The sequence below is a fragment of the Dipodomys merriami genome, unplaced genomic scaffold, assembly GCF_024711535.1.
Source record: "Dipodomys merriami isolate MVZ:Mamm:240054 unplaced genomic scaffold, mDipMer1.0.p SCAF_22, whole genome shotgun sequence".
Taxonomy (NCBI): Eukaryota; Metazoa; Chordata; class Mammalia; order Rodentia; family Heteromyidae; genus Dipodomys; species Dipodomys merriami.
In genome coordinates, this window is record NW_027203604.1 from 19,041,259 (window position 1) to 19,067,414 (window position 26,156).

A 26,156-nucleotide genomic window follows, 5' to 3' on the forward strand; every position below is an offset into this window, starting at 1 on the left:
AAAGAAAAAAGAAACCAGGGGCTGGGAAGGTAGCTCAGTGGTAGAGCGCTTGCATTGCATGCATGAGGCCCTGGGTTCGATTCCCCAGCACCACATAAGCAAAAAGAAAAAAAAGCCGGAAGTGGCGCTGCGGCTCAAGTGGTAGAGTGGGAGCCTTGAGCTGAAGAGCTGAGGGACAGCGCCCATGCCCAGAGTTCAGGCCCCACAACTGGACCCCCCCCCCAAAAAAAAAAAGAAAAAAGAAACCAAAAAAATAACTTTTAAGCCAGGCACCAGTGGCTCACACCTGTAATCCTACTCAGGAGGCTTAGATCTGAGGATCGCAGTTCAAAGCCAGCCTGGGCAGGAAAGTCTGTGAGACTCTTTCATCCAATTAAAACCCAGAAAAACAGAAGTGTCACTGTGGCTCAAGTGGTAGAGTCTAGCCCAGAGACAGCACCCAAGCCCAGAGTTCAAGCCCCCCGACTGACAAAATAATTTTTATAAAAAGGCAAAGGAGGGGCTGGGAAAGTGGCTCAGTGGTAGAGCACTTGCCTTGCATGCATGAGGCCCTGGGTTCGATTCCTCAGCACCACATAAGCAAAAAAAAAAAAAAGCCGGAAGTGGTGCTGTGGCTCAAGTGGTAGAGTGCTAGCCTTGAGCTGAAGAGCTGAGGGTCAGCGCCCAGGCCCAGAGTTCAGGCCCCATGACTGGACCCAAAAAAAATTAAAAAATAAAAAATAAATAAAAAATAAAATAAAAAGGCAAAGGATAGCCGGGCGCTGGTGGCTCACGCCTGTAATCCTAGCTACTCAGGAGGCTGAGATCTGAGGATCGCGGTTCAAAGCCAGCCCGGGCAGGAGAGACTGTGAGATTCCTATCTCCAATAAACCACCAGAAAACCGGAAGTGGCGCTGTAGCTCAAGTGGTAGAGCGCTCGCCTTGAGCTGAAGAGCTGAGGGACAGCGCCCAGGCTCAGAGTTCAAGCCCCACGACTGACCAAAAAAAACAAAAACAAAAAGGCAAAGGATCCCTTCATGCTTAGAACTAGTTGTATGTCTTAGTTATGTGATTGTAGGCAGTTGGTTAGGGTGATCACCCAAAAAGGGTGTTCTCTCCCACCACTGTATATTGTCAAGAAAGGACAGCCTCTGCTCCAAAGGCTACAGGAGGGGGGTATACTGTGCCCTACCTGTGACTTGAACACAGTGAGTTGCAATATAGGAAATCCTACTGCATTATCCTTCTAGATATGTTCTTCTATCAGCCTGTTCTCTTGCCCTATGATTGTCTATGCCAATGGGATGGAGCAGGGACAGGGGTCAGAACTGAGAGGCCTGGAGGAAATTGAGGCCCGGTGTCTATTCCCATAGCTCCCTTCTCCAACTTCCTCCTATCCTACCCTTCACAGCTATGATGTGACTTCCATTAGGCAGGACAGGTCAAGACAATATTGTATAGGAGTAGGAGCCTTGGTAGCAAATTTCTTTTGGAACACAGCTATAGCTATTTGCTTACTGTGCTCTAAGACTACTTTTATGTAATAGCCCACAAACTTTTCTGCTTGGGCTGGTGCACCAGCATTAGCGCGCGCGCGCGCATGCGCACACATACACACACAAATTAAAAAAAAAAACAAAGCCTTAGTGAAGTAATTGAAAGGGTCAAGATTTGTTCTAAAAGCAGAGGTAGGAGCCAGGTGCCAGTGGCTCACACCTGTAATCCTAGCTACTCAGGAGACTGAGATCTGAGAATCACAGTTCAAAGTCAGCCCGGGCAGGAAAGTCTGTGGGACTATCTCCAATGCACAACTAGAAAGCTGGAAGTGGTGCTGTGGCTCAAGTGGTAGACCGCTCACCTTGAGCTGAAGAGCTCAGGGACAGTGCCCAGGCCCAGAGTTCAAGCCCCACGACCAACAACAAGAAAAGCAGAGGTAGGAGTACAGATGACAAGGAAATTGATCACATGAACCAAAACTCATCCATAAACACCTACACACAGCATCATGTCTGTGAGAGGCTGCTTAATCCTCCCATGAACACAGGTGACACAGAATCATAATAAAGTGCTGGCACTTTATTTCAATGGACCCTTTGATGTCGGATAAGATGTGTACTTTGTCTAAAGCTCTCCCCGCATTCAAGACATTTGTAAGGTTTTTCTCCTGTGTGAGTTCGTTGATGTTTAACGAGGGTTGCACTCTGACTGAAACTTTTCCCACACATGGTACATCCGTATGGCTTCTCCCCGGTGTGGATTCTCTGATGCTTGAAGAGGTCAGAGCGCTGCTTGAAGCTTTTCTCACAGTCTTCGCACAGATAGGGTCTCTCCCCTTTATGGAGTCTCTTATGTTTCAAAAGGCTAGAAACATGGCAGATCTCCCCGCACTCCTCACACTGACAGTACTTCTTGCCAATGTGGGTTCTCTGGTGCCGGTTTAGGTGTGAGCTCTGTCGGAAGCACTCCCCGCATTTGGGACACACATAGGGCTTCTCACCTGTGTGCGTCCTCTGGTGTTTAATCAGGGCGGCACTCTGGCGGAAGCTTTTCCCACAGTCATGGCATTCATAGGGTTTCTCACCTGTGTGGATCCTCTGGTGTTTCAAGAGGTCTGAGCGCTGTTTGAAAGCCTTCAGACAGCTCTCACATTTATAAGGTCTTTCTTCACAGCACTGCATGTGGGCCCCAGAAAGGCTAGAACTGCAGACACTGCTTCCACTGGCAGCATGGTTGTAAGGTTTCACCCAGTGACACTTCCCTTTGGCCAGACTTGAGGTGTGCTTGTTCCCATGTTCATCATCATCAGTGGGCCTCTCCATTTTAAGACTATCCCCAGAAACTCCCTTTTGCGTGGAACTCCCTTTTGTGTTGGTGAGTTCATGCTCTTTAGGAGGATTTGTGAGTTTCAAGGATATGGGCTTTTGTGCTCCATCCCCACAGATGTCAGTACACTCAGGAAATGGGAGGGTCTTCCCTGGCCCAATTTCTTGTAGCCAGTCCTGTGGTTGGTCTTCTAAATTTTCTTGTTTTGGAATCAACCTCTCGTTCTCAGCTCTGGTTTCCAAACCTAAAAAATTAAAATAGAAATTGCTGCTTTTCATCCCTCTGCAAGGAAGAAGCAAATGCTATCAAAAGAACATTCCTAACTACTTTCTAATTATTCACTGAACTCCTTAAATAATTATTTTAACTATTTAACTAATCTGTCAGAGATGCTTACAGTTTAACTAGGTGAGTCTGGGACTATTCATAGTTACTTGGGTTTTAAAGGAGAGCGAGCCAGTGGCTCATGTCTGTAATGCTAGCTATTCAGGAGGCTGAGATCTGAGGATCATGATTCAAATCCAATCTGGGTAGCAAAGTCCATGAAACTCTTATCTCCAATTAACCATCAAAAAAGCCAGAAGTGAGCTGTGGCTCAAGTGGTAGAGCACCAAGCTTTGAGCACAAAAGCTCAAGGACAGTGCCCAGACCCTGAGTTTAAGCCCCAGGACCTGCCGGAAAAAAAGAGAAAGAGTTATACACGTCCATATGGATAAATTTCAAAAATGTAATGTTGAAAACTGGATACTAGTGGCTCATGACTGTAATTCTACATACTTAAGAGGCTCAGAATAGGAATATCACAATCAAGGTGGAAAAGTTCACAAGATTCTATATCCACAGAGCAGAGGGAAGCTGATACAGTGGTGCAAGCCTTTGATCCCAGCAATAACAAGAAGCCTAAGAGTAAGTGGACTGTAGCTTAGACATGGGCTTGGCAAACTACCAGCAAAAAAATAGGATTGAGCTACTGAGGAGGCTGAGATCTGAGGATCATGGTTCAAAGCCAGGCCAGGCTAGAAAATATTGTGAAACAGCCGGGCGCTGGTGGCTCACGCCTGTAATCCTAGGTACTCAGGAGGCTGAGATCTGAGGATTGCAGTTCAAAGCCAGCCCGGGCAGGAGAGACGGTGAGACTCCTATCTCCAATAAACCACCAGAAAACCGGAAGTGGCGCTGTAGCTCAAGTGGTAGAGCGCTCGCCTTGAGCTGAAGAGCTGAGGGACAGCGCCCAGGCCCAGAATTCAAGCCCCACGACCGACAAAAAAAAAAAAAAAAAGAAAGAAAATATTGTGAAACATTTATCTCACGTTAACCACTAGAAAAACTGGTGCTGTGGCTTAAAGTGGTAGAGCACTAGCCTTGATTGCAAAAGCTCAGGGACAGCATCCAGGCTCTGAGTTCAATACCCAACCAACCTCCACCCACCAAAAAAATGAACAGAATTGGAGGCATGACTCAATGTTGCACCAGCCTAGCAAGCATGAAACCTGCATTCCAGACTGGAGGTATATGAGTCAAGTGGTAGAACGCCTTCTTAGGGAGCTCAGTGCCCTGAGTTCAGTCCCTAGTACCACCAAATAACAAAGACAAGGCAGAAAACAATGAACAAAACAGTATTGCCAAAAGAAAAAAAGCAATGTTGAATACAGAGAATCATGTATTAATTATACACACTTTGTGACAACATGCAGGTACAGTTAGAAAGACTACGACATGCATGGAAAATGATACATGCCACCACAGGATACTGTTACCTCTGGAGAAGGAACGAGATACACAGGCTACACCTACAGCTGCATCTTGGGAAAATAAAAAAAATGAAACCAGTGTGCCCAAATATTAAAATTGGGCAAACCTGGATCATAAATATGCAGGTTTTCTTTATCTTTTTAATGTATAAAATAGTGAAAAATAGCCGGGCACTGTGGCTCATGTCTATAATCCTAGCTACTCAGGAGGCTGAGATCTGAGGATCACAGTTCCAAACCAGCCTAAGCAGGAAAAGTCTGTGACTCTTATGTTCAATAAGCCACTCAGAAACCTGGAAGTGGTTCTGTGGCTCAAGTGGTTCTGTGGCTCACCCCTTGAGCTGAAGGGCTCAGGGGTGCCGGTGGTTCACGCCTGTAATCCTAGCTACTGAGGAGGCTGAGATCTGAGGATCATAGTTCAAAGCCAGCCAGGGCAGGAAAGTCCCTGAGACTCTTTTTTTTTTTTTTTTTAAAGTAACAGCTTTTCAGTTTATTTATTTATTTATTTTTGCCAGTCATGGGGCCTGAACTCTGGTTTTGTTTTGTTTTTTTTTTTTTGGGTCCGGTCATGGGGCCTGAACTCTGGGCCTGGGCGCTGTCCCTCAGCTCTTCAGCTCAAGGCTAGCGCTCTACCACTTGAGCCACAGCGCCACTTCCGGCTTTTTTCTTATGTGGTGCTGAGGAATCGAACCCAGGGCCTCGAGCATGCAGGCAAGTGCTCTACCACTGAGCCACCTTCCCAGCCCATCCCTGAGACTCTTATCTCCAGAAAACCAGAAGTGGTGCTGTAGCTCAAGTGGTAGAGCACTAACCTTGAGCTGAAGAGCTCAGGGACAGTGCCCAAGCCCCATAACTGACAAAAAAAAAAAAAAGAAAGAAAGAAAAGAAAAGAAAAATGAGGCCTGGCACCAGTGGCTCACGCCTGTAATACTTAGCTACTCAGGAGGCTGAAATCTGAGGATCGCAGTTCAAAGCCAGCCCAGGCAGAAAGGTCCGAAGACTCTATCTTGAATAAACTACCAGAAAACAGGAAGTGGTGCTGTGGCTCAAGTAGGAGAGTGCTAGCCTTGAGCTGAAGAGCTGAGGGACAGCGCCCAGGTCCGGAGTTCAAGCCCCACAACCAACAAAAATAACTAAATAAATGCCAGGTGGTGCATACCCTCCAAGTTTGAAGTTAGCTTGGGCTCCTCAGAGACCCTGTCTCAAAAATGAAAATAACTAGTGCTGGTGGCATATGCCTATAATCTAGCTAGTCAGTAGGCTCAGTTCTGAGTGTCCTGGTTTGAACAACCAGAAAGTCCGTGAGATTCTTAGCTTCAATGAACCAGCAGAAAGTTGGAAGTAGAGGTATGGCTCAAGTGGTAGGGCTACAGCTTTGAGTCAAAAAGTCAAGCAATTTCATAAGGCCCCCAGTTCAAGTCTCAGTAATGTCACAAAATAAATAAAATAACACAATGTTAAAAATGAACAAAAATAAAAAACTCAATCTGTCATGTTGTAAAAAAGAACAGAAAGGTGCTGCCTGGAGTCACAGAAAAAATACAAGGGGTCTTGACCCATGTCTGTGAGGGGAAGCCTGAGGATGGGAGTGAGCCCAGCCCCTTGCACATCACAAACAACATAAACCAGCAGAACAACAACACTTACTAGGCAGGACAGGGCTACCATAATCTTGTGTGCTCTCTCTGCAGATGTTCCTCTCAGCTGCATCCAGTTGTTCCCACTCCTCCCAAGTTAGAGAGACAGCCACATCGTCAAAACACATAGAGCCCTGGAACACAAGATCCCCACAGACATGATACTGCTAGTCTTGAGCATGAGGCTGGATTCCAGAAACAGTCATGGCTTTTCCCAATGAGTTTTGTACTGACTAGAGTTTAACATTCTTTTGTATCCCTGTAAAGACTTTCTCTGGAGTATAATTTAGTAGTAAAATATTTGAGCTAGCTGGGTACAGTGGCTCATGCTTGTAATCCCAGCCATTTGGAGGCAAAGATTGAGAGGATTGAATTTCGAAGCTAGCCTAGGCAATAAGGTAATGAGGCCCTCACCCCTCCCCAACCAAGTTGGGCATGATGGCAAATGTCTGTCAGCTCAGCTGTGTGAGAGGCATTAATAGGATTGTGATCCAGGCTGGCTAGGGAAAAACATGAGATGTTATCTGAGAAACCAAAAAATGGGCTAGGTATAGGTGATATAGCACCTGCCTCACAAGCATGAGACCTTGAGCTCAAATCCTAGGACTACCAAATAAAACTGAGTTAAATCACTGATTTATCAAAATGTAAACTAGATATAGATAAAAACACAAAATCATTCTAGTGTACATTCTAGTGCTAACTTTAGATGCTGTGTATGCAGATTTCTGAGACATAATGTCTAGAAAAGGGTACATCACCCACAGCAGGTGTTTGCTAATGTTTTCTTTCACTTGACTACTTCATGGTAAGCTAATTATCCAATGAGTCATTTTTGTGTGTGCTGGTCCTGACGCTTGAATTTGGCCTGGGTGCTGTCCTGAGCTTTTAATTTTTGGAGATAAGTCTCACAGACTTGTACCTGAGCTGGCTTTAAACCACAATCCTCAAATCTCAGTCTCCTTAGTAGCTAGGATTACAGGCATGAGCCACCAGCATATGGCTGAAAGTCTTTTGAGATGTCCCTATTAAAAAAAATCAAAAATAAATAAATAATAAACACATAAACCAATCACTCAGATTAAACCCACAATTCTTAGAAAGAGAAGGTCCTAAAAGTAGAGCGTCCAGCTTCCTATGAATGTCACAAACTTATTCCATGGGGCTGTTAGTTTTAAGTTTGAATGCGAAATGGGATGTGTTGAAGCTTTGGTACCCAGCTGGTGGTGCTATTTTGGAAGTTACTGGAAGTTTTAGGAAAGAGGTCCTGTCTAGAGGAATGTGCCTTTGGAAATGGTATCTTACCCTGGCACCTTCCTGTAGCTCTGTTGTACTTCCTGGCTGCCATGTGAACAGTTCTGCTCCACCATAGCCCTTCTGCCATGAAATTCCACTTGTCACAGACCCAGAATCGATGTGTGGAGCATCGGTGATCTCAAAGAACAACAAAAAAGATGGTCACTTTCAAAGCGGTGAGAGAGTACAGTTTTTAGCACAAAGATTTAGGGATGTGAGCTTGCTTCCCATCCTAACATCTCCCCCAGTCAGGTAACAGGGTGTCTTGAAATGATTTTAACAGTAATTCTAAGGTCTTGAGTCATTGTTACCTAAAAGATTCATGCTAGGACAAGTGTGGCTTAAATAGTAGAGCGCCAGTCCGGAGCGAAAACAAGTAAGGGACAGCACTAAGGCTGAGTTCAAGCATCTCTACCGGCACTACACAGAACAATGCTTGCTGGGTGCCATCTTGTGCCTAGCTACTCAGAAGGCTGAGAGATTAGGATCAAGGTTCAGAGTCAGGGGGGGCTGGGAAGGTGGCTCAGTGGTAGAGCGCTTGCCTTGCATGCCTGAGGTCCTGGGTTAGATTCCTCAGCACCACATAAGCAAAAAGAAAAAAGCCGGAAGTGGTGCTGTGGCTCAAGTGGTAGAGTGCTAGCCTTGAGCTGAAGAGCTGAGGGACAGCGCCCAGGCCCAGAGTTCAGGCCCCATGACTGGACCCCCCCCCCCAAAAAAAAAAAAAAAGGTTCAGAGTCAGGGCAGGCAGGAAGGTCTGTGAGACTTTTTTTTTTTTTCTGTGAGACTCATTTCCAGTTAACTCTCCAAAAAACGCAGAGGCAAAACTACGGCTCAACTGGTAGAGCACCAGCCTTGATTGAAAAAGGGGCAACGCGTAGCCCTGAGTTCAAGTCCCCGGACCAGCACACAGACAAACGCAAAAGCCTCCCTCAAGTTCAGATGCCTGAGAATCCGGGAAGGAAGGCTGTCTGAAGCGCAAGGCCTCCCTCACCTGTCCCCTTCTCCACGCCGGTTCCACGCTAGGCAGACCTTTCCCCGCCTCACCTGAGACGAGGCCTGGTCCAGGGTGGTCTGGCAAGCCCGCGCTGCGGCGGCGGCCTGGTCCCCGCTCTCGGGGCCGCGCTCCCACACCCAGGCCCGCAGATTGTCGGGCAGGATGCTCAGGAACTGCTCCAGCACCAGCAGCTCCACCATCTGCTCCTTCGAGTGCATCTCGGGCCTCAGCCACCGCCGACAGAGCTCCCGGAGTCGGCTCAGCGCCTCTTCGGGCCCCGCCACTTCCTGGTACTTCAGCTGCCGGAACTGCTTTCGAGAAGTTTCGAGATGCTGCCAGCCCCCCGGCTGTTCGGATTCCAAATCTCGGGGTGAGTCTTCCTCCACTTTCACCATCAACAGCCCTTCACAGAGGGACGAGGCGGGGACTCCGAGCCCTGCAGCCATCAGAGACTTTGGGTGGTCAAGCCCGACTGGCGTGACTTCCCCGGAGTCTTGGGGGAATCTCCTCAAACATGGGATCTTGGCAAAACTGAAGCCTCCACCGCCGCTCTCCGCTGAAATCCCCCGCCTCCAAGTCACAATGCAAATCCCGTGCCGGAAGTGCCTCACAAACCCTGAAGGGTTCGCTCCTTGTACTTCCGGGACCACTCTAGGCGCCTGGGAGGAATAAGAGAAGCACATCTCGGTGGTTTATGGTCCTCAGCACCGCGAAGCAGGTCCCCGGCCAGTTAGCCACAGATCAAGAAGATAAGGGACTAAGTGGCTGAGTGTGGATGCAGGGAACCTTCAGGATTGGGGGGGAAATAAAACCTTAAGTGCTTTCCTGTACACCACGTATTGTAGTCTCGGCAAACAAAGATGAGGAAACCGAGGCTGGAGGAACTTAAGCCATGCCCCACTTCAAGTTGATAATGACTTGATACATAAAACCAATGATTGTCCGTTTCAAACTCAAAAATTGAGGTCTTTCCACGGTTACTATGTTCGTTTATTGTCATTCCCCCTTCTCTCTAACTGCTGCCTAATTCACTCGAGTTAAAAGCCTACAGTGTTTTGCACTCAGGAAAGCAGCAAGTCACGTCAGACTATTTACTGTTAATATGTGCCACAGCACCTCTTTAGCACAATACAGGACACACTAAGCCTCCAGTCATAAAGTGCCCAATGACTATTTCCTGAGAACCATTGCCAATGAAGCTCAAGCATAGCAGCTCGTCTTCTCCATCCTCCCTGGGCAGAAGAAGTGAAGAGGCAGCACTTGTTAGCGCTCCGTCAACATAGCACAAATTGGATGGCTTAAGCAGGAGGTTACTGTCTTAAAATTTGGAGGCTCCAAAAGTGAGATTAAGGCGTGAGCAAGAAGGAATGTAAAGCCTTGAGTTCAAGGCCCAATACTAGCGCGCGCACACACATATATTTATTTGCAAATGCTACACTACTCAGTAAGATAATGCGAACACTATACAAGGATAGACACGCTCCATGATTTATTAAGTAAATATAGTTGGGTAGAGAAAAGCTATAAACTGTGCTGTTATTTACATGTAAAATGTTTGCCTGACGATTCATATATATATATATATATATATATATGTACATTAAATATATATATATATATGATTTTGGTTGACACAAAATAAATTAGTCGACTATCTTTATGATTAGATGCAGAATAAGGAATGGGAGGAAAAATCATTCTGTAAAAGCGTCAAGTTTGAGCTTAAATGTATAGCTATTCAAATGAAAATTTTAAGATATAAAGGACATTTGTAAATTGTTTAAATGGTAGCACATATATTGGCTTAGAGAATTTTTTTTTTTTTTTTGGGTCCGGTCGTGGGGCCTTGAACTCTGGGCCTGGGCGCTGTCCCTGAGCTCTTCAGCTCAAGGCTAGCGCTCTACCACTTGAGCCACAGCTCCACTTCCGGCTTTTTCTTTTTGCTTACGTGGTGCTGAGGAATCGAACCCAGGGCCTTGAGCATGCAAGGCAAGCCCTCTACCACTGAGCCACCTTCCCAGCCCCTAGAGAATTTTTTTTGTCGGTTGTGGAGCTTGAACTCTGTTCCTGGGTGCTTTACCTGTGCTCTTCAGCTCAAGGCAGGTGCTCTACTGCTTGAGCCACAGCACCACTTCCGGGTTTCTAGTGGTTTATTGGAGATAAGAGTCTCACGGAGTTTCCTGCCCGGGCTGGCTTTGAACCGTGATCGACAGATCTGAGCCTCCTGAGTAGTCAGGATTACAGGCGTGAGCCACCAGCACCCGGCTTAAGGGAGTTTTTATAAACAATAAACTAAGCCAATTCAACATAAAGGAGCAAAGTTAAGCCATCCTTGCAAAATTGCTATACTACCTACAACCTTCAAAGATTTTTATTTGATCGGTCTATTGGTGCCGAGAATTGAACCCAAAGCATCTAGCTCACTAGGCAAACCTATTTCTGAGTCGCAGTCATTTTTTAAAATATAATTTTGTTGTTATCATTAAGGTGTTGTACTGAGGGGTTACTATTTCATACGTCAGATAGGAGTACAATCCTTGGGGCTGGGAAGGTGGTTCCGTGGTACAGTGCTTGCCTTGCTGCATGCATGAGACCCTGGGTTCGATTCCTCAGCACCACATAAGCAGAAAAAGCAGGAAGTGGCACGGTGGCTCAAGTGGCAGAGCGCTAGCCTTGAGCCGAAGAGCTGAAGGACAGTGCCCAGGCCCAGAGTTCAGGCCCCACCCGACAAAAAAAATTAAAAAAGTACAATCCTTTTGGACATTTTCCTTTTCCCTTTTCCATCGCTTTCCCTCAATTATCCACGGCTTATCCCTGCCCACAAGTTACACAGTTCATTTCTCACAGTCTTACTCTTATTTTAAGTTATCAACTCACCAAAACACAAAACACAACGCTGCAGACTTTCACCAGAAGCTTGATCCTATCTGGTATGATTTTAGGTGTCCCACCCCTCCCCCAATGTCCTTAAACCTTTAAATACCTCTTTTCATTTGTTATCAGAGGCTTTAATTCCATATCAGTTTCTCCTCTGAGATCCTAAAGAGCAGCGATAGGCACTCTTGATCCTGTTTGTCCAATAGCTTTGAAAACTGAGGACAACTCTTAGAGCATCTTCCGACAGGGAGAGATGGTTACCATGGGAACATTCCTGCGCCAGGGTAGCCCGGAGAGACCAATATCCTCCCAGGAGCTCCTCCCTGGTGAGGTTGACAGACGCCCCGCCTCTCTTTCTGAGCGTGCCAGAAAGGCGCTCGAGGACCCGCCTATCCAACCTTGTTGCATTCTGATAGGCTCTTGAGAGCTCGCAACCGTATTGGTTATCCTGTGTGGCGCGCGCAGGGCTTCCTGGGAGATGTAGTCCCGACAGCGTCTGAGGCCGGTGATGTTGAAGATTTCGGCCAAGGGAATTGACAGGGGTCAGAGGTGTGTGTTTGGAAAAGGAACTTGAGGACTGGCGAGAATTCAGCTGAGAAAAAAACAGAAAGGCCCAAAGTTTAAGATGATTGAGGGTTGTGGTTTTTCAGAAATGTACAGATTTACTTCGAAGTAAGCCTCGGTGTGTGATGAATGGTGACATCCAATCAGAAGCTTGCAATTACTGTCCTTCCGCTGAGGTCCCGCCCCCTTGTTCCCATTCTCAGGAACCAGGGGAGCGCAGGCCACTATGGTGTGGGGTGAACTACAGAAAGGCTTGTTTTCCGACCCACTCTGGTGACTGGGCACCGTCGACTCCCAGGCAGGCCTCTAGATTACCAGGCTATAGAGGAAGCGGGCAGGAGGGGGGTCAGACCCACGCCCTATCATCTCCTTGATGATTGGTCGACTTCCATCTGTAGGCGTGGTCGGGGCGGGACTAGAGGCGACACCTCCCTCCCGGCCGCCCGCCCGCTGTGAGGAGAGGACCTCCGGGATTCCTAGAGAGGACTCGGAAGTGCTCTCGGGGGTGGGATTTATGGCTTAAGCTTGGACTTGCTTACTTCCGGCGAGGAAGTGTTGAGAAGTGTCGGGTTCGGTGTTGTCAGGGTTTGTAAGAACTCCATCTTCCCCAGCCTGCGTGCCGGGTGCTTGATCTTTGAGAAGAGAGTTCCCCGACCTTGGAGACCGGAGTGGGAAGGCCTAGGGCTTTGTGTCCGGCCTGGGGTCTTGTCCCTCACCCTGGGGAGGGTCTCTCTGATTTGGGGTCAGGGGTGACGCTGCGAATTCCCGGTCCGCATCTGTACCAATAAGCCCAGTTTTTCCAACGGGACTAATGAAGTCTCCCCTGGATCTCTCAAGCTTTCGTGGCTCGGAGGACAGGACAGTTGTGATCATTTTAAATGGTTCTTCCCACTTATGCTGACTTAAGTTTCGTGTATATCTTGGCCCCTTATTTATACGAAATGTATTTTCACCTCTAAAACGGTTGGGTCTGATGTCCGATTTTTATGGCTATTCTTTACCTTTAAAAGAAAAATCTTGAGGATTGCCCTGCTTGTAATCATTTTTAAGGGTGGAGTGATGGCTGTCATTCTAAGTGAGTTACTTTGATAAGTGGTTCTCTTTAGTATGGTTGACGCCTTTGCCATCTCTCTTTGCTAACAATGATTCTCGATATATCAGTAGGTTATACAATACTAAAAAATGACCTTCGCAAGAGCTTAAAGGGCAGAAAAGAAATTGAGTCAGAGTAACACAGCCCAACTTCGAGAGACTTCCCTCTGAGTTGGAATGATAATGACAGAGTTCCGGGAAGTTATAGACTTAGACCCTCCATCTGAGTCGTCTCAAGAACAAGAGGACCTTCTAATAGTAAAGGTGGAAGAAGAAGAAGATTGCACCTGGATGCAGGAGTACAATCCGCCAACGTTTGAGTCATTTTACCAACGGTTCCGTCACTTTCAATACCATGAAGCCTCAGGACCTCGGGAGGCCTTGAGCCAGCTCCGGGTGCTTTGCTGTGAGTGGCTGAGGCCCGAGCTGCACACCAAGGAACAGATCCTGGAGCTGCTGGTGTTGGAGCAGTTCCTGACCATCCTGCCTGAAGAATTCCAAGCCTGGGTCAGAGACCATCACCCTGAAAACGGAGAAGAGGCCGTGGCTGTCATTGAAAGTATACAGAGAGACCTTGAAGAACGCAGGGAGCAGGTGAGTGGAAGAAAAGATCTGAGCAATGAGAAAAGAGAGAGGAGGAAAGAGTTTAGGAGCTGCTGAGCAGGGGTGAGATTCTTAGCCCTTGGGTATTTCATTCATATTATTTTATTCTCCTGGAATTAGGTACACTATGGAGATTCCTTGCCACTCCAGGAGGAAAAAAAAAAAAAAAGAAGCAATATCCAGTGTGTTAACCTGCAGAAGACAATCTGCAATTTTTATTTGTTTTTAAGATTGTATATATTTTCTTGAATGGCATGGTACAAAAAAAAGGTACATAAGATTATAATGAAAAGTAAGTTTTTCCTTACACCCCTTGCTGCTTATCTGCCTCATTCTTCTCTCCAGAGGCAGCTATCGTTTGCTGATACTTGTAGATCTTTACAGAGATATACCATATTCATTTGGATATTATTACAGAAGTATATGGCGTGCTTAAAAAACACACAGATGTTTCTGTGTGTGTAAGTTTCTGTGTACTTCTGCCTCTTCCTTTTTATCTACTATATCTTAAATATAAGTAAATGTAAGTAGAGCTGCCCTACTCTTGAAACTACATTCTATTGAATTTTGACCTGAATCCATACATTCTACCATATGACATACCGTAATTTATTACAGTCTTATTAAAAGACTGTAACTTGTCACATTGAAGTTGTTCCTTTAGATAGTTTTGGAATGTTGACTGTAATGACTGTTCCATTATATAAGTGATTGTAAAATGGAAGATTTGGAATCAAATTATTGGCTCAGAGGTATATTTCCAGTTTTGATAGCTGTTGCATTTTGCTCCTGGAGAGGTTATACCAATTCTTAGTCCCACCAGCAGTCCACAAGAGCATTTTGTTTTAACCACAGCCTAATATGGAATTACCAACCTTTTGGGATATTACCAATGTGAAAGATGTGAAATTTCATTTCATTTCTGTGCAGTTATCATTTGTGTTTCTCTTATGAGCACATACATATTTTTAAAAGCTATTTCTCACAAATGATCTGTTTCTTATCTGTATTTCTCACCTATTAGCAACAATAAGTGTGTCTGCTATATGATTTGCATATGTAACTTTTCTAGTTTGTTGTTTATCTTGCCAGTTGAGGCTAAGGTTTAACTTTTATTTTGTGGTTTCTGGGTTTCATATTCTTTTAAATAGGCCTCTTTCACTACAATGTCATGAAAACATTTCTCATTGTTTCTTTTCCTTTTTTGTTTTTTGTTTTTGTCAGTACTTGGGTTTGAACTCGGGGGCCTCCTACTTGCTAGGCTGATGCTCTCCTACTTGAGGCACACCTTTAGTTCTGATTTTTGCTAGTTATTATCAAGATACAGACTGGAACTTTTCTTCCCTGGTTGGCCTCTAAACATGATTCTTTAGATTTCAGTGGCTAGGATTATAGGTGTGAGCCACTAGTACCCAACTTTTTTTGGGGGGGGGGAGGGGTCCAGTCGTGGGCCTGAATTCTGGGCCTGGGCGCTGTCCTTCACCTCTTCAGCTCAAGGCTAGTGCTGAGGAATCGAACCCAGGGCCTCAGGCATGCAAGGCAAGCGCTCTACCACTGAGGAGCCACCTTCCCAGCCCTTTTTTTTCCTTTTAATGCTCTTAAGTGTTCTCTTTAGAGTTTATTTTCATGTAGCATGTTTGATGTAGTTATAGCTTATTGTTTTCCCTAGAAGTCTATCCAGTTATAGCACTTAGAAAAAAATTTTAGCTGATTAAAGATGTCACCTCTAGCACAAATCAGATTTCTGCTTATAGGGATCCATTTCTGGTATATTTTATTTTAGCAAGTTTATTGCCTATTCATGTATCATTATTTGAATTATTTGAGCTCTGTAAATGTTTGGTTTCTTTTTTCCTTTTTTTTTTTTTGAGTTTTTGTTTTGTTTTGTTTTTTGGTGCCAGTCCTAGGGTTTGAACTCAGAGCCTGGGGCCTGTTTCTGAGGTTTTATGCTCAAGGATAGCACTCTACCATTTGAGCACACCTCCACTTCTGGCTTTTTGGTAGCTAACTGGACATAAGCGTCTCACACACTGTCCTGCTGGAGCTGGTTTTGAACCACAATCCTTAGATCTCAGTGCCTTGAGTAGCTAGGATTATAGGCTTGAGACACTGGTGCCTGACTTGTGTAAATATTTTTGATATCTGGTATGGCTACTTTTACTCCTCCCAGTTTGTTGGGGTTTTTTTTTCCAGTGCTTTCTTTTCCCTTTAGGAATGTCAGAATTACTTTTTGTTTTTTCTTTTTCTTTTTTTTTTTGGGTCCGGTCATGGGGCCTGAACTTTGGGCCTGGGTGCTGTCCCTCAGCTCTTCAGCTCAAGGCTAGCGCTCTACCACTTGAGCCACAGCACCACTTACGGCTTTTTTTCTTTTTCTTTTCTTTTTTTTTCTTTTTTTTCTTTTTTTCTTTTTTTCTTTTTTTTCTTTTTTTCTTTTTTTCTTTTTTTTCTTTTTTTCTTTTTTTCTTTTTTTCTTTTTTTCTTCTTGCATGCCTCATGCATGCAAGGCAAGCGCTCTACCACCTTCCCAGCCCTCAGAATTACTTTTTTAGAGACAAACTTGGTGGTACATACCTGTAATCCAAGCACTCAGTAGAATGAGGCAGAGGGATCATGAGTTCCTGGCCAGTCTGGGCTATATAGTGAGACCCTTTCTAAGGAAGGGGGAAGGAAAGAGAGAGGGAGGGAAAGAAGGAAGGAAGGAAGGGTGATAGGAAGGAAGACAGAAAAATAGAGATTGTTTTATTTCCATTGCCCTAAAAATATAGTTGGTATTGTTAAGGTTATGTTAAATCATATGTCAGTATAGTGGGAATTTATAACTTTATATAATTTAATCTTCTCCTTTTTTTTTTTTGCCAGTCCTGGGGCTTGAACTCAGGATCTGGGTGCTATCCCTTAGCTTTTTGCGTTCAAGGCTAACACTCTACCACTTGAGTCATAGCTTCACTTCTGGTGATTTTTTTTTTTTTTTGGTGATTTATTGAAGATAAGAGTCTCATGGTTTTTCCTGTCCAGATTAGCTCCAAACTGCAATCCTCAGATCTTAGCCCATTTGAAGAGCTAGAATTATAGGCATGAGCCACAGGGGCCCTGCTCTCTCCTCTTTTATTATTATTTTTTTTGGGTCTGGTCGTGGGGCCTGAACTCTGGGTCTGGGCGCTGTCCCTCAGCTCTTCAGCTCAAGGCTAGCGCTCTACCACTTGAGCCATAGCGCCACTTTCGGCTTTTTTGTTTTTGCTTATGTGGTGCTGAGGAATCGAACCCAGAGCCTCAGGCATGCAAGGCAAGTGCTCTACCACTGAGCCACCTTCCCAGCACCCTGCTCTCTCCTCTTAACTTTTTTTTTTGTTGGCTGGTTGTGGGGCCTGAACTCTGGGCCTGGGCACTGTCCCTCAGCTCTTCAGCTCAAGGCTAGCGCTCTACCACTTGCACCACAGTGCCACTTCCTGCTTTTTTCTGCTTATGTGGGGCTGAGGAATTGAAACCAGGGCCTCATGCATGCGAAGCAAGCACTCTATCACTGAGCCACCTTCCCAGCCCCTTAATTAACTTTTACTCACTCTGGGCTTTTTCCATTTCCTGGATTGCATTCCACATCTCTTAGTAGGAGAGTTTTAACATGCTCTTTCTGTCTGGGTTATTTCTCTGCCTTCCCTCTGGCTTTCTTCTTCTAATCGTAGGTTTTTAAAAGGACCCTTACCTAGAAAAGCCTAAAGTGGGTTTCACCTATTCTGTCTCAAGGCAGCATATCTTTCCTGTCTTAAGACGTAACACAGTTCACAATTGTGTGTGTGTGTGTGTGTGTGTGTGTGTGTGTGTGTGTGTATGAGTTCTCCAAATAGAAGCCAACTGTGGTTCTTTAGACCCTGCCTAGTCAATGCCTGGCTCATTGTAGATGCATAGGAAACATTGGAACAAATGAAAAGTCTGGCTGGACTCTCCTAAGTTGTTTCCTGGTCCACTAACACTGCTGATAGGTTATGGTTGTTGTTGTTAGATTATTGTGTGTCCTGAAGCGCTTCCTCCGAAGATGGTCCTGCCTGAAGTAGTGCAGGAGTCCCTCGCTCACCAGGCCTTGTCCACAGACCCTGAGGCTGATCAAGAGCCACTGAAGCCCCATCTCCTGGAAGAAAACGGTGAGGCTCTGTGGTTCAGTGAAATAGATGTGAGAGTAGGAAGTCTCTCTGGCCATATGAGCAAGAGAGAGGCTGGAAGCAGTTTGGGATCTGGAGGTTGAACAGGGTTGGAAACTTATGATGAACTTCTAGGCAGCTTCCAGGGAGGCTGGGCCTGTGACATTTCACTCAGAAGTTACTAGCTGGGCGCTAGTGGCTCACACCTATCAGGAGTCAGCCTGGGCAAAAAAGTCCATGAGGCTCTTATCTCCAATTAACTACCAGAAAACCAGAGGTGGTACTGTGGCTCAAAGTGGTAGAATGCTAGCCTTGAGTGAAAAAACCCAGGGACAGTGCCCAGGCCCTAATCCAAGCCCCACAACACACACACACACACACACACACACACACACACACACACACACACACACACACACACACACACACACACACACACACACACACACACACACACACACACACACACACACACACACACACACACACTATATGGAGTGAACAAGGAAGAAATAATCAGAATATCCTTGGCCTCTTGAGTCAGAACCTTCCATGTAGGGAGGTCTCTGGGTGATAGAGTTTCTTGCTCTTTGCCCTGTCTGGCTTAGGACCATGGTTCTCCTACCTACACTTCCTCCATAGCTGGGAATACAGATGTGCACCACCCCACCTGGTTGTAGAGGGTCTTGAGAGCTAAGCAGTTGCCAGGGGGCATTGTGGACTTGATTAAAGGAGGTCTTTGATGGTTTCAGACCTAGACTGCAGTATTCTCACTGACACCTCTCTCTCTCCTCCTATAGCCCTTCCTGTTCTCCAGGTTCCTCCCCTTCCCCTGAAGGACAGCCAGGAGTTGACAACCTCACTTCTCTCAGCTGGGTCCCAGGTAAGCCAGAACTTCTTTGCCTTCAGCCAAGTCTTTATAGGGAGGTTATTTTCGTTCATGCATCCATGCCCAGGTAGGTCTGGTAGGTTCATTCCCTCTGTCCTTTTCCTTTCTTCCCTCCTTCCTCTCCTCTGAGGCATAGCACCTCCCCTCATTCCCTTCCTTCATGACAAGGCCTTCTCCTAGCTCATGATTTGAATATGAGGAGTGGGAATTTACCCGACCTCTCCTGTTTCAGAAGTTGGTGAAAATTGAAGATGTGGCAGATGTGGCAGTGTCCTTTATCCTGGAGGAATGGGGACATTTGGATCCGGCCCAGAAGTCTTTGTATAGGGACAGCAGGAAGGACAATTATGGGAGGATTACTTGCATGGGTAAGAAGAATGATCACACTGCATGGACTTAAGGCATCTTCATTTTGTTATCTTGTAAACAATGTTTCTATCACATGCTACAAAAGCAGATATGTTTCTACTGCTGATACTTTCCTTTTTCTTTTATCTTTTTTTTTTTTTTTTTTTTTGTCCCTTGTGGAGCAAACTCTTGGCCTGGGTGCTGTCCCTCAGCTCTTCAGCTCAAGGCTAGTGCTCTACCACTACAGCCACAGCACCACTTCCAGCTTTTTCTTCTTATGTGGTGCTGAGGAATCGAACCCAGAGCCACATGTGTGGGAGGCAAGCACTCTACCACTGAGCCACCTTCCCAGCCCAGTATAATGCATCTTATCTTGGTCAATGTCACTCCTTCTGTGCTCCTTTGCAGTGGATAGTGTTGATAAATGCTTAAAATAAATCGATTTTAGTTTTAATTTTAGCAGTTAATGTATCCCTTGCAAGTTGGATAGTTCTTTTTTTAAACTATTGCTATTATTATAATTATTGTTACTAGTATTTTAGCTTTGGCTGCTAGATGGAAGCTCTCTTTAGCCTTTTGTTGTTGTTCATTTGTTTTGATCAGTGTTGGGGATGGAACTTCTACTCCCCAAGCAAGCCAGTCTATCGTTTGAGTCATGTCCCCAGTCTACCTTTAGTTTATTTGGGGGATAGGGATGGTGACATTTCTATGTCTGCCCCCCAAGTAGTCGGGACCACGAAAGTCAGGCACACCAGTCGGCCAGGTCATGTTACAAGGTCGTGCCGTCCTTGCCCTTGTCCACTTACTGCTCTTGTGCCCCTCCTCCATTTTTGGGCCGGCTTCAGCCGTGGCTGACTTGCCGGTCTCCCCTCCTTTCCTTCAGATTATGAGTCCAAGGACGCTGTGGAGCTCGTGGTGAAGCAGATTTCCGAGGAGGCCGAGTCGCACTGGATGGCTGCAGCGGGCCCAGCCGGCAGCGGCTCCCCGGGCGGGGAGGGGGTGGTGCAGAGGTGGCAGGTCAGCCCCCCCGCGGGGAGGTCGCGGCACTCTGCGCCCCCCAAGCCCGGCCTTGGCACTGGCGGAGTCAGCGGCGCTGGAGGCGGTGGGGAGAGAGGCCACCGGTGCAGCGACTGCGGGAAGTTTTTCCTGCAAGCCTCCAACTTCATTCAGCACCGGCGCATCCACACTGGCGAGAAGCCGTTCCGCTGCGGCGAGTGCGGGAAGAGCTACAACCAGCGCGTGCACCTGACGCAGCACCAGCGCGTGCACACGGGCGAGAAGCCGTACGCATGCGCCGTGTGCGGCAAGGCCTTCCGCGTGAGCTCGCACCTGGTGCAGCACCGCAGCGTGCACAGCCGCGAGCGGCCCCACGCCTGCGCCCAGTGCGGGAAGCGCTTCGGCCGCCACTCGCACCTCGTTGAGCACCTGAAGCGCCATGCCAGGGAGAAGGCCCAACGGTGTACGCACGCGGGAGGGGTGTGTGTGGGGACGGGTGGTGGACGGACAGACGGACAGACGGATGGAGCTGCCACCGCCTCATCCGGACCCCACCCCACTGCCTGGCAAAGATGCCAGCCCGTGCACCTCTTCCCTTGTACTCCGATCCCCTGGTCACCCCTGCCTACAACCCGCCCTTCCCCAGGGCCGTCTGCCTGTGGCTCATAGGGCTCTGCTCTGGCGCTGCTGTTGCTGGAACCTTTTGCATATGATCTGCGACCTTGCTTGTCCTACCAAATTAGATTCACTTACTGCAATCCACTCACTTTATTTTAGAATGATAAAGTAGCAGTATTGAGGTAAGACTGAAGGAAAGAAAGAAGTAAAGGTCTCCCACGACCCCTAACCAATAGCACTATTGTCATGTAGTATTTCTCTGTCCTCAGGATCCCATTTTACCAGGCTGTACTCACAGGGTGCTATCACTCAACATTTTCCAGTGAGTCTCAGCCCTTCTGTTGCTTATTTTTCACCATCTTGCCACCATGGGTGACATTGCAACCTATTATCCAGCTGTTCCCGTGTTGAACTTTTTTTTTTTTTGACTTGATAACTGTGTTTTCCTGACAGATTTTCCTATAATTAGGATTTTTCCTTATATTAGACCCCAGAAGTAGGAGTAGGCCTGGGAGCAGTGGCTCACTCCTGTAATCCTAACAGTTTAGGATGCTGAGATTTGAGGATCTCAGTTCAAAGCCAGCCCCAGGGCAGGGAGGTCCATGAGATTCTTACCTCTAATTAGCCATCAAAATATAAGAAGAGCTGTGGCTCAAGTGGTAGAGTGCTAGCTTTGAGCACAAAAGCTTAGGGATTGCGCCCAGGCCCTGAGTTCAAGCCCCAGATTCAGCACACATCCACATAAAAACAAGTTGAATAAATAGAAGAAATTTCTTTGTTCAAAAAAAATTGGTTTTAAATTTTTGGCATAATTCATGAGCTTAATAATTGAGTATTAAAAGATCACAGCACCATTTACAGTGATCTCTTCCATATACGTTTAATGTCACTTAGGGAAAAAAATGGAAATTACTCAGAGTTTTCAATAATGAAAATAAATTTCTTTTTTTTTCTTTTTTATTTTTTTTTTGTCAGTCATGGAGCTTGAACTTTCTGAATACTGTCTCTCAGCTCTTCAGCTCAAGGATAGCGCTCTACCACTTGAGCCACTGCACCACTTCCAGTTTTCTGAGTGGTTGAATGGAGATAAAAGTCTTACTGACTTTCCTGCCTGGGCTGGCTTTGAATCACAATCCTCAGATTTCAGCTTCCTGAGTAGCTAGGATTACAGGTGTGAGCCACGGGTGTCTGGCCTGAATAAATTTCTTCTGCTTATTCAACTTGTTAATTAAAAAAAAATAACCCTGGGCATAGCAAACCCCAGTATTAAATAAAATTGATACGAATAGCCCAAGCCTAGCTGTTCAAGTACCCTGTCATGATATAGAAATTGAGTTTTGTGATGTGTTGAAAGTTCTGTGTTGATCTGGGCTCTCAACCAGGTTTATCCCATTCTGTTGGGAAATCCACCCAAACACTCTGGACTTGAAAAGCAATCTGGTAGTATAGGGGTTTGAACTTGGGGCCTTGCGCTTGCTAGAGTGGTGCTCTACCACAGGAGCCATGCTCCATCCCAGCTTTTGGCTGTTTACTTAGAGATGACCGGCTTTGAATTGCTATCTCAGTCTCCTGAGTAGTTAGGATTGCAGGCCTGGCTTAAAATACTATCTTTCTTATCTTACTTGCAATTGTGGCTGATTTCCCAGTTAATACTCCTACCCCCCTCCCCACACTTTTTTGTGTGGAGCACTTTTTCATCCAGCTGTTTTGTTCTTTGAGCCTCTAATACTAGGTTCTCAAGGTCTGGCAATGAACAGAACAAACCCTGGTTGAGTCCTCATGAATTGACTGGTGGATTAGCTGACAGGAAAGGCCGTGAGCACTCCCTAGGTGAAGTGTGAGGGTGTGTGTGCAGGAAACTGAAGCAAAACACCAGCTCTGAGTAAAGAAAGCAGGGATTGCTACATGTATCATTTGTCCTCTTGTCAGTGTGTGTGTGTGTGTGTGTGTGTGTGTGTGTGTATGTGTGTTTTACTAAGATTTGAATGCAGAACCTCAGTCTTAGCTAGGTAAGCCTTCTACCATTTGATCCATGCCCCAATTTTTTTTTTGTTTTTGTTTTTTGTTTTAAGATAACTTCTCATGATTTTGCCAGAGCTAGCCATGGACCAGCCTCAGACCTTGATCCTCTTACCTCTTGAGTAGCTGGGATTACAGAGGAACCCCACCTGACCTACTTGTTCTTGGAGTTAAAGTCTTACTAACTTTTCCTGGGAACATCAAACCATGACCCTCCTATCTTTGCCTCCTAAAGTAACTGGGATTACACGTGTGAGTCACTGAGCCTGGCCTTGATAGTATTTTTTTTTCTGGGTCATTTCTCCCAGCTCCTCATTAGATATTCTCCCAACTCCATATTCTGTTCATAATCCTTTGCTTGTCATTCTTATGGTCTCCGTCACTTCTCTCACCATCCAGTTGTATATGTTTATTCTTCCTTATTTTTCCTGCCTACCTCATGGTGGGTTACTGAGCCACTCCCCCTCCTTTCTCTCATCCTCCCATTTCAGAATTCCATAGAGAAACCACACTTCAAAACAAAGCAAAACAAAAAGTCATGTCTGTTCTTGCTTAACCTGAGTTATTCTCATTGTGGTCAGTCTCTCACTTTTTTTTCCCCACTGATCAAAGACCAAAAGGTTGTTCCTTTTCATTCTCCTTGACACCAAGTGCCTCCAGTATCCCCATTACTGTGTCATATCCTAGGTTCATCTGATGATTGCCTTTTTCAAACCTGATCATTTGGTTTTTCTTCCGTGACGAGCCGGGCACCAGTGGATCACACCTGTAATCCTAGCTCCTCAGGAGGTTGAGGTCTGAGGATCGCGGTTCAAAGCCAGCCTGGGCAGGAAAGTCCATGAGACTCTTATCTCCAATAAACCACTCAGAAAACCGGAAGTGGCGCTGTGACTCAAATAGTAGAGCGCTAGCCTTGAGCTGAAGGACAGCGCTCAGGCCCAGAGTTCAAGACCCACGACCAACCAAAAAAACAAAAACAAAAAAAGAACCGATGGCCCATGTATGTGCTCTTTGCTTTATTTTTAGGTGGTGACAAGAGAGCCAAGAACACGAAGCTGAGCGTTAAGAAGAAAATGTCAGACTTTGCAGCCGCTGACACGGAGCTGTCGGGGAAAAGCCAAAGAGACACCTCTGAAGTTCGAAGTCTGGGAGACGGCTGTGACCCCCAAGGCCCAGCGGAGAGGACGCCGGGGCTCCCTAGGAAAGAGCTCCCAGGACAGCCCCCGACAAAGAGGATGCACGGCGGCGACGTCCCCAAGAAGCTGTCCCCCGCCGGAGAGAGGCCCCACAAATGCGGGGACTGCGGGAAGAGCTTCATCCAGAGCGCCCACCTCATTCAGCACCGGCGCATCCACACCGGCGAGAAGCCGTTCCGCTGCGACGAGTGCGGGAAGAGCTACAACCAGCGCGTGCACCTGACGCAGCACCAGCGCGTGCACACGGGCGAGAAGCCGTACGCATGCGCCGTGTGCGGCAAGGCCTTCCGCGTGCGCTCGCACCTGGTGCAGCACCAGAGCGTGCACAGCGCCGAGCGGCCCTTCAAGTGTCCCGAGTGCGGGAAGGGCTTCGGCCGGCGCTCGCACCTGGCCGGCCACCTGCGGCTGCACTCCCGCCAGAGGTCCCACCAGTGCCTCGAGTGCGGGGAGATCTTCTTCCAGTACGTCAGCCTCATCGAGCATCAGGTGCTGCACGTGGGCCCGAAGAAGGAAACCCACGGCCCCGGCGAGGAGGCTCCGGGCTGGAACCTCACGGTGACCGACGAGAAGAAGGTGGAGCTGGAGGCGCAGCCATACCAGTGCGACGTGTGCGGGAAAGCCTTCCCGCACCCGCCCGACCTCATTCAGCACTACAGGACTCACACGGCGGAGAAGGCCCGCAGGTGCGCCGCGTGCAGGGAAGGCGCGGGCCCGTGCCCCCACGCCAAGCCACCCCCGAAAGTCTGCGTGAGCCCCAAACCCCATCAGTGTCCCGAGTGCGGGAGGGGCTTCGCCCTCAAGTCCCATCTCAGCCAACACCAGAGAATCCACACTGGCGAGAAGCCCTTCCAGTGCAAGGAGTGCGGGGTGAGCTTCAGCTGGAGCGGAAGCCTCCTGAAGCACCTGAGAAGCCATGAAAGGACAGGCCCCAGGAGCCCCTTCAGCGTCTAGGCCTGCCCTCCCGCACACAGCTCCCCACACGTCATCTCCCCCGCACAGCCATCCAACCGTCCCCTGTGGGTGTGGTGAAACTGTGCCATGAGAACTCAGCCTTCATTACCCGCCAGTTGTCCACCAGAAATCAATCCCTGCTGGCTTTCCAGAAGTGTCCTCCCCAAGCCACCAGAAGAACCTCTGGACGGTGGATGAAGGAAAGCCTTCCGGATGGTACTCATTGCTTATGTGGAACTCAGAAAATTGACACGTGAATGCAGTAGAAATAAGCTTTATTTGTAGTTTCTGCCTTCTTTTTGGACAGTGTATCTATTCAGGGAAGAGTGAAGTGAAGGAAAGAACTCCTTAGCATGATATCCGTCTGGGTACCTCAGCAATGAACCTTTTCTAGAATGCTCCATTGTTCCCATCTTGAGTATTAAATCCTTTGAAGAGAAATTGACTTCAGGCATTTATTTTATTTTATTTAGCGAAATGGGAGTTCAGAGGCCTGATGAGGTTCCTGCTTGCCTCAGTCTTTACCCTCCATGAAACCCTGTCTTCTTTTCATTTTGATTGTTCTAGAACAAGGCTAGCTGGTAGAAAGAGGAGTGTTAATTTGTAAATTAAGAAACAGTGCTACAGGTTGGTCAGAACTTAAGTCAGGAGAGAGGGACCTGAGGAGGCAGAGAAGAGAATAGACATACAAAACTATGGAATGGAGCATAGTACAAGAAGGAGACAAGTGTGTGAATTGTGGCTCAGTTGGTAGAGCACTAGCCAATAAGCAAAAGCATCAGGTACAAACTTCAGGTCCCACCCATGACACATCCCCCCCCACACCAACAGTTCAGGTCCCAGTCTTGAACCAAAAAGGAGAAGGCAGTAAATTCCACAGAAGGAATGGGACAAAGTTGAATTAAAGACTTGGTCTGTGCAGTATGTGGTACTTGGGAAGGCCTCCCATGTAAGGAGATGGTATCTACAGTGAGTTTCAGTTTATGTCACAGCTAGACCAGAGAGGGATGTGTTTCAGCATTGCCGTTTGGGAACATCTTGGTAGGATTTTTTTTTTTTGGGTCTGGTCGTGGGGCCTGAACTGGGCCTGGATGCTGTCCCTCAGCTCTTCAGCTCAAGGCTAGCGCTCTACCACTTGAGCCACAACACCACTTCTGGCTTTTTTCTTTTTGCTTATGTGGTGCTGAGGAATCGAACCCAGGGCCTCATGCTGCAAGGCAAGCGCTCTACCACTGAGCCACCTTCCCAGCCCAGTAGGATTTTTTTTTTTTGAGACATCTTCACTCTGCAGCTCCACTGACTTAGAAGTCTATATAGCCCAGGCTACCCTCTAATTGATGGCTTCTTACTGCCTCAGCCTCCTGAGTGCTGGGATTACAGATGTGCACTG

At 46.9% G+C, this 26,156-nt stretch overlaps 2 protein-coding genes across 9 annotated transcripts; one reads left to right on the forward strand and one right to left on the reverse strand.

The window, feature by feature from the left end:
- Nucleotides 1-2,034: 2,034 nt before the first annotated feature.
- On the reverse strand, nt 2,035-11,621 carry Znf394 (zinc finger protein 394). Of its 2 annotated transcripts, none has more exons than XM_070033569.1 (5): nt 11,464-11,621; nt 8,531-9,139; nt 7,496-7,624; nt 6,201-6,324; nt 2,035-3,046 (listed from the first exon to the last, which is right to left on the reverse strand). In XM_070033569.1, the coding sequence occupies exons 2-5, from the start codon at nt 8,924-8,926 to the stop codon at nt 2,061-2,063; spliced, it is 1,635 nt and encodes a 544-aa protein (XP_069889670.1). In that variant the 5' UTR covers nt 8,927-9,139; nt 11,464-11,621; the 3' UTR covers nt 2,035-2,060. The 2 variants fall into 2 exon arrangements, with proteins under 2 accessions (XP_069889670.1, XP_069889671.1); XM_070033570.1 differs by lacking the exon at nt 11,464-11,621 and adding an exon at nt 11,358-11,427.
- A 242-nt stretch (nt 11,622-11,863) lies between these two features.
- On the forward strand, nt 11,864-25,201 carry Zkscan5 (zinc finger with KRAB and SCAN domains 5). 7 transcript variants are annotated; one of them, XM_070033586.1, is made up of 7 exons: nt 11,864-11,906; nt 13,086-13,607; nt 17,614-17,752; nt 18,550-18,632; nt 18,871-19,006; nt 19,870-20,445; nt 23,646-25,201. In XM_070033586.1, exons 2-7 carry the CDS (start codon nt 13,191-13,193, stop codon nt 24,764-24,766), a joined length of 2,472 nt encoding a protein of 823 aa, XP_069889687.1. In that variant the 5' UTR covers nt 11,864-11,906; nt 13,086-13,190; the 3' UTR covers nt 24,767-25,201. The 7 variants fall into 7 exon arrangements, with proteins under 7 accessions (XP_069889687.1, XP_069889686.1, XP_069889685.1 ...); XM_070033585.1 differs by having other exon boundaries at nt 11,888-11,906; nt 13,083-13,607; XM_070033584.1 differs by lacking the exon at nt 11,864-11,906 and adding an exon at nt 12,450-12,506 and having other exon boundaries at nt 13,083-13,607.
- The last annotated feature ends 955 nt before the right edge of the window (nt 25,202-26,156 follow it).

What these genes read in the sequence shown, in the direction of transcription:
- Znf394 (XM_070033569.1), bottom strand. Translation starts at nt 8,926, where the DNA reads ATGGCTGCAGGGCTCGGAGTCCCCGCCTCGTCCCTCTGTGAAGGGCTG. An exon ending in TGGACCAGGCCTCGTCTCAG is followed by an intron (nt 7,625 to 8,530) that starts GTGAGGCGGGGA and finishes TTGTTCTTTGAG; the next exon opens with ATCACCGATGCTCCACACAT. An exon ending in AGCTACAGGAAGGTGCCAGG is followed by an intron (nt 6,325 to 7,495) that starts GTAAGATACCAT and finishes CTTGTGTTCCAG; the next exon opens with GGCTCTATGTGTTTTGACGA.
- Zkscan5 (XM_070033586.1), top strand. Translation starts at nt 13,191, where the DNA reads ATGATAATGACAGAGTTCCGGGAAGTTATAGACTTAGACCCTCCATCT. An exon ending in TTGAAGAACGCAGGGAGCAG is followed by an intron (nt 13,608 to 17,613) that starts GTGAGTGGAAGA and finishes TGTTGTTGTTAG; the next exon opens with ATTATTGTGTGTCCTGAAGC. An exon ending in TGGGAGGATTACTTGCATGG is followed by an intron (nt 19,007 to 19,869) that starts GTAAGAAGAATG and finishes CCTTTCCTTCAG; the next exon opens with ATTATGAGTCCAAGGACGCT.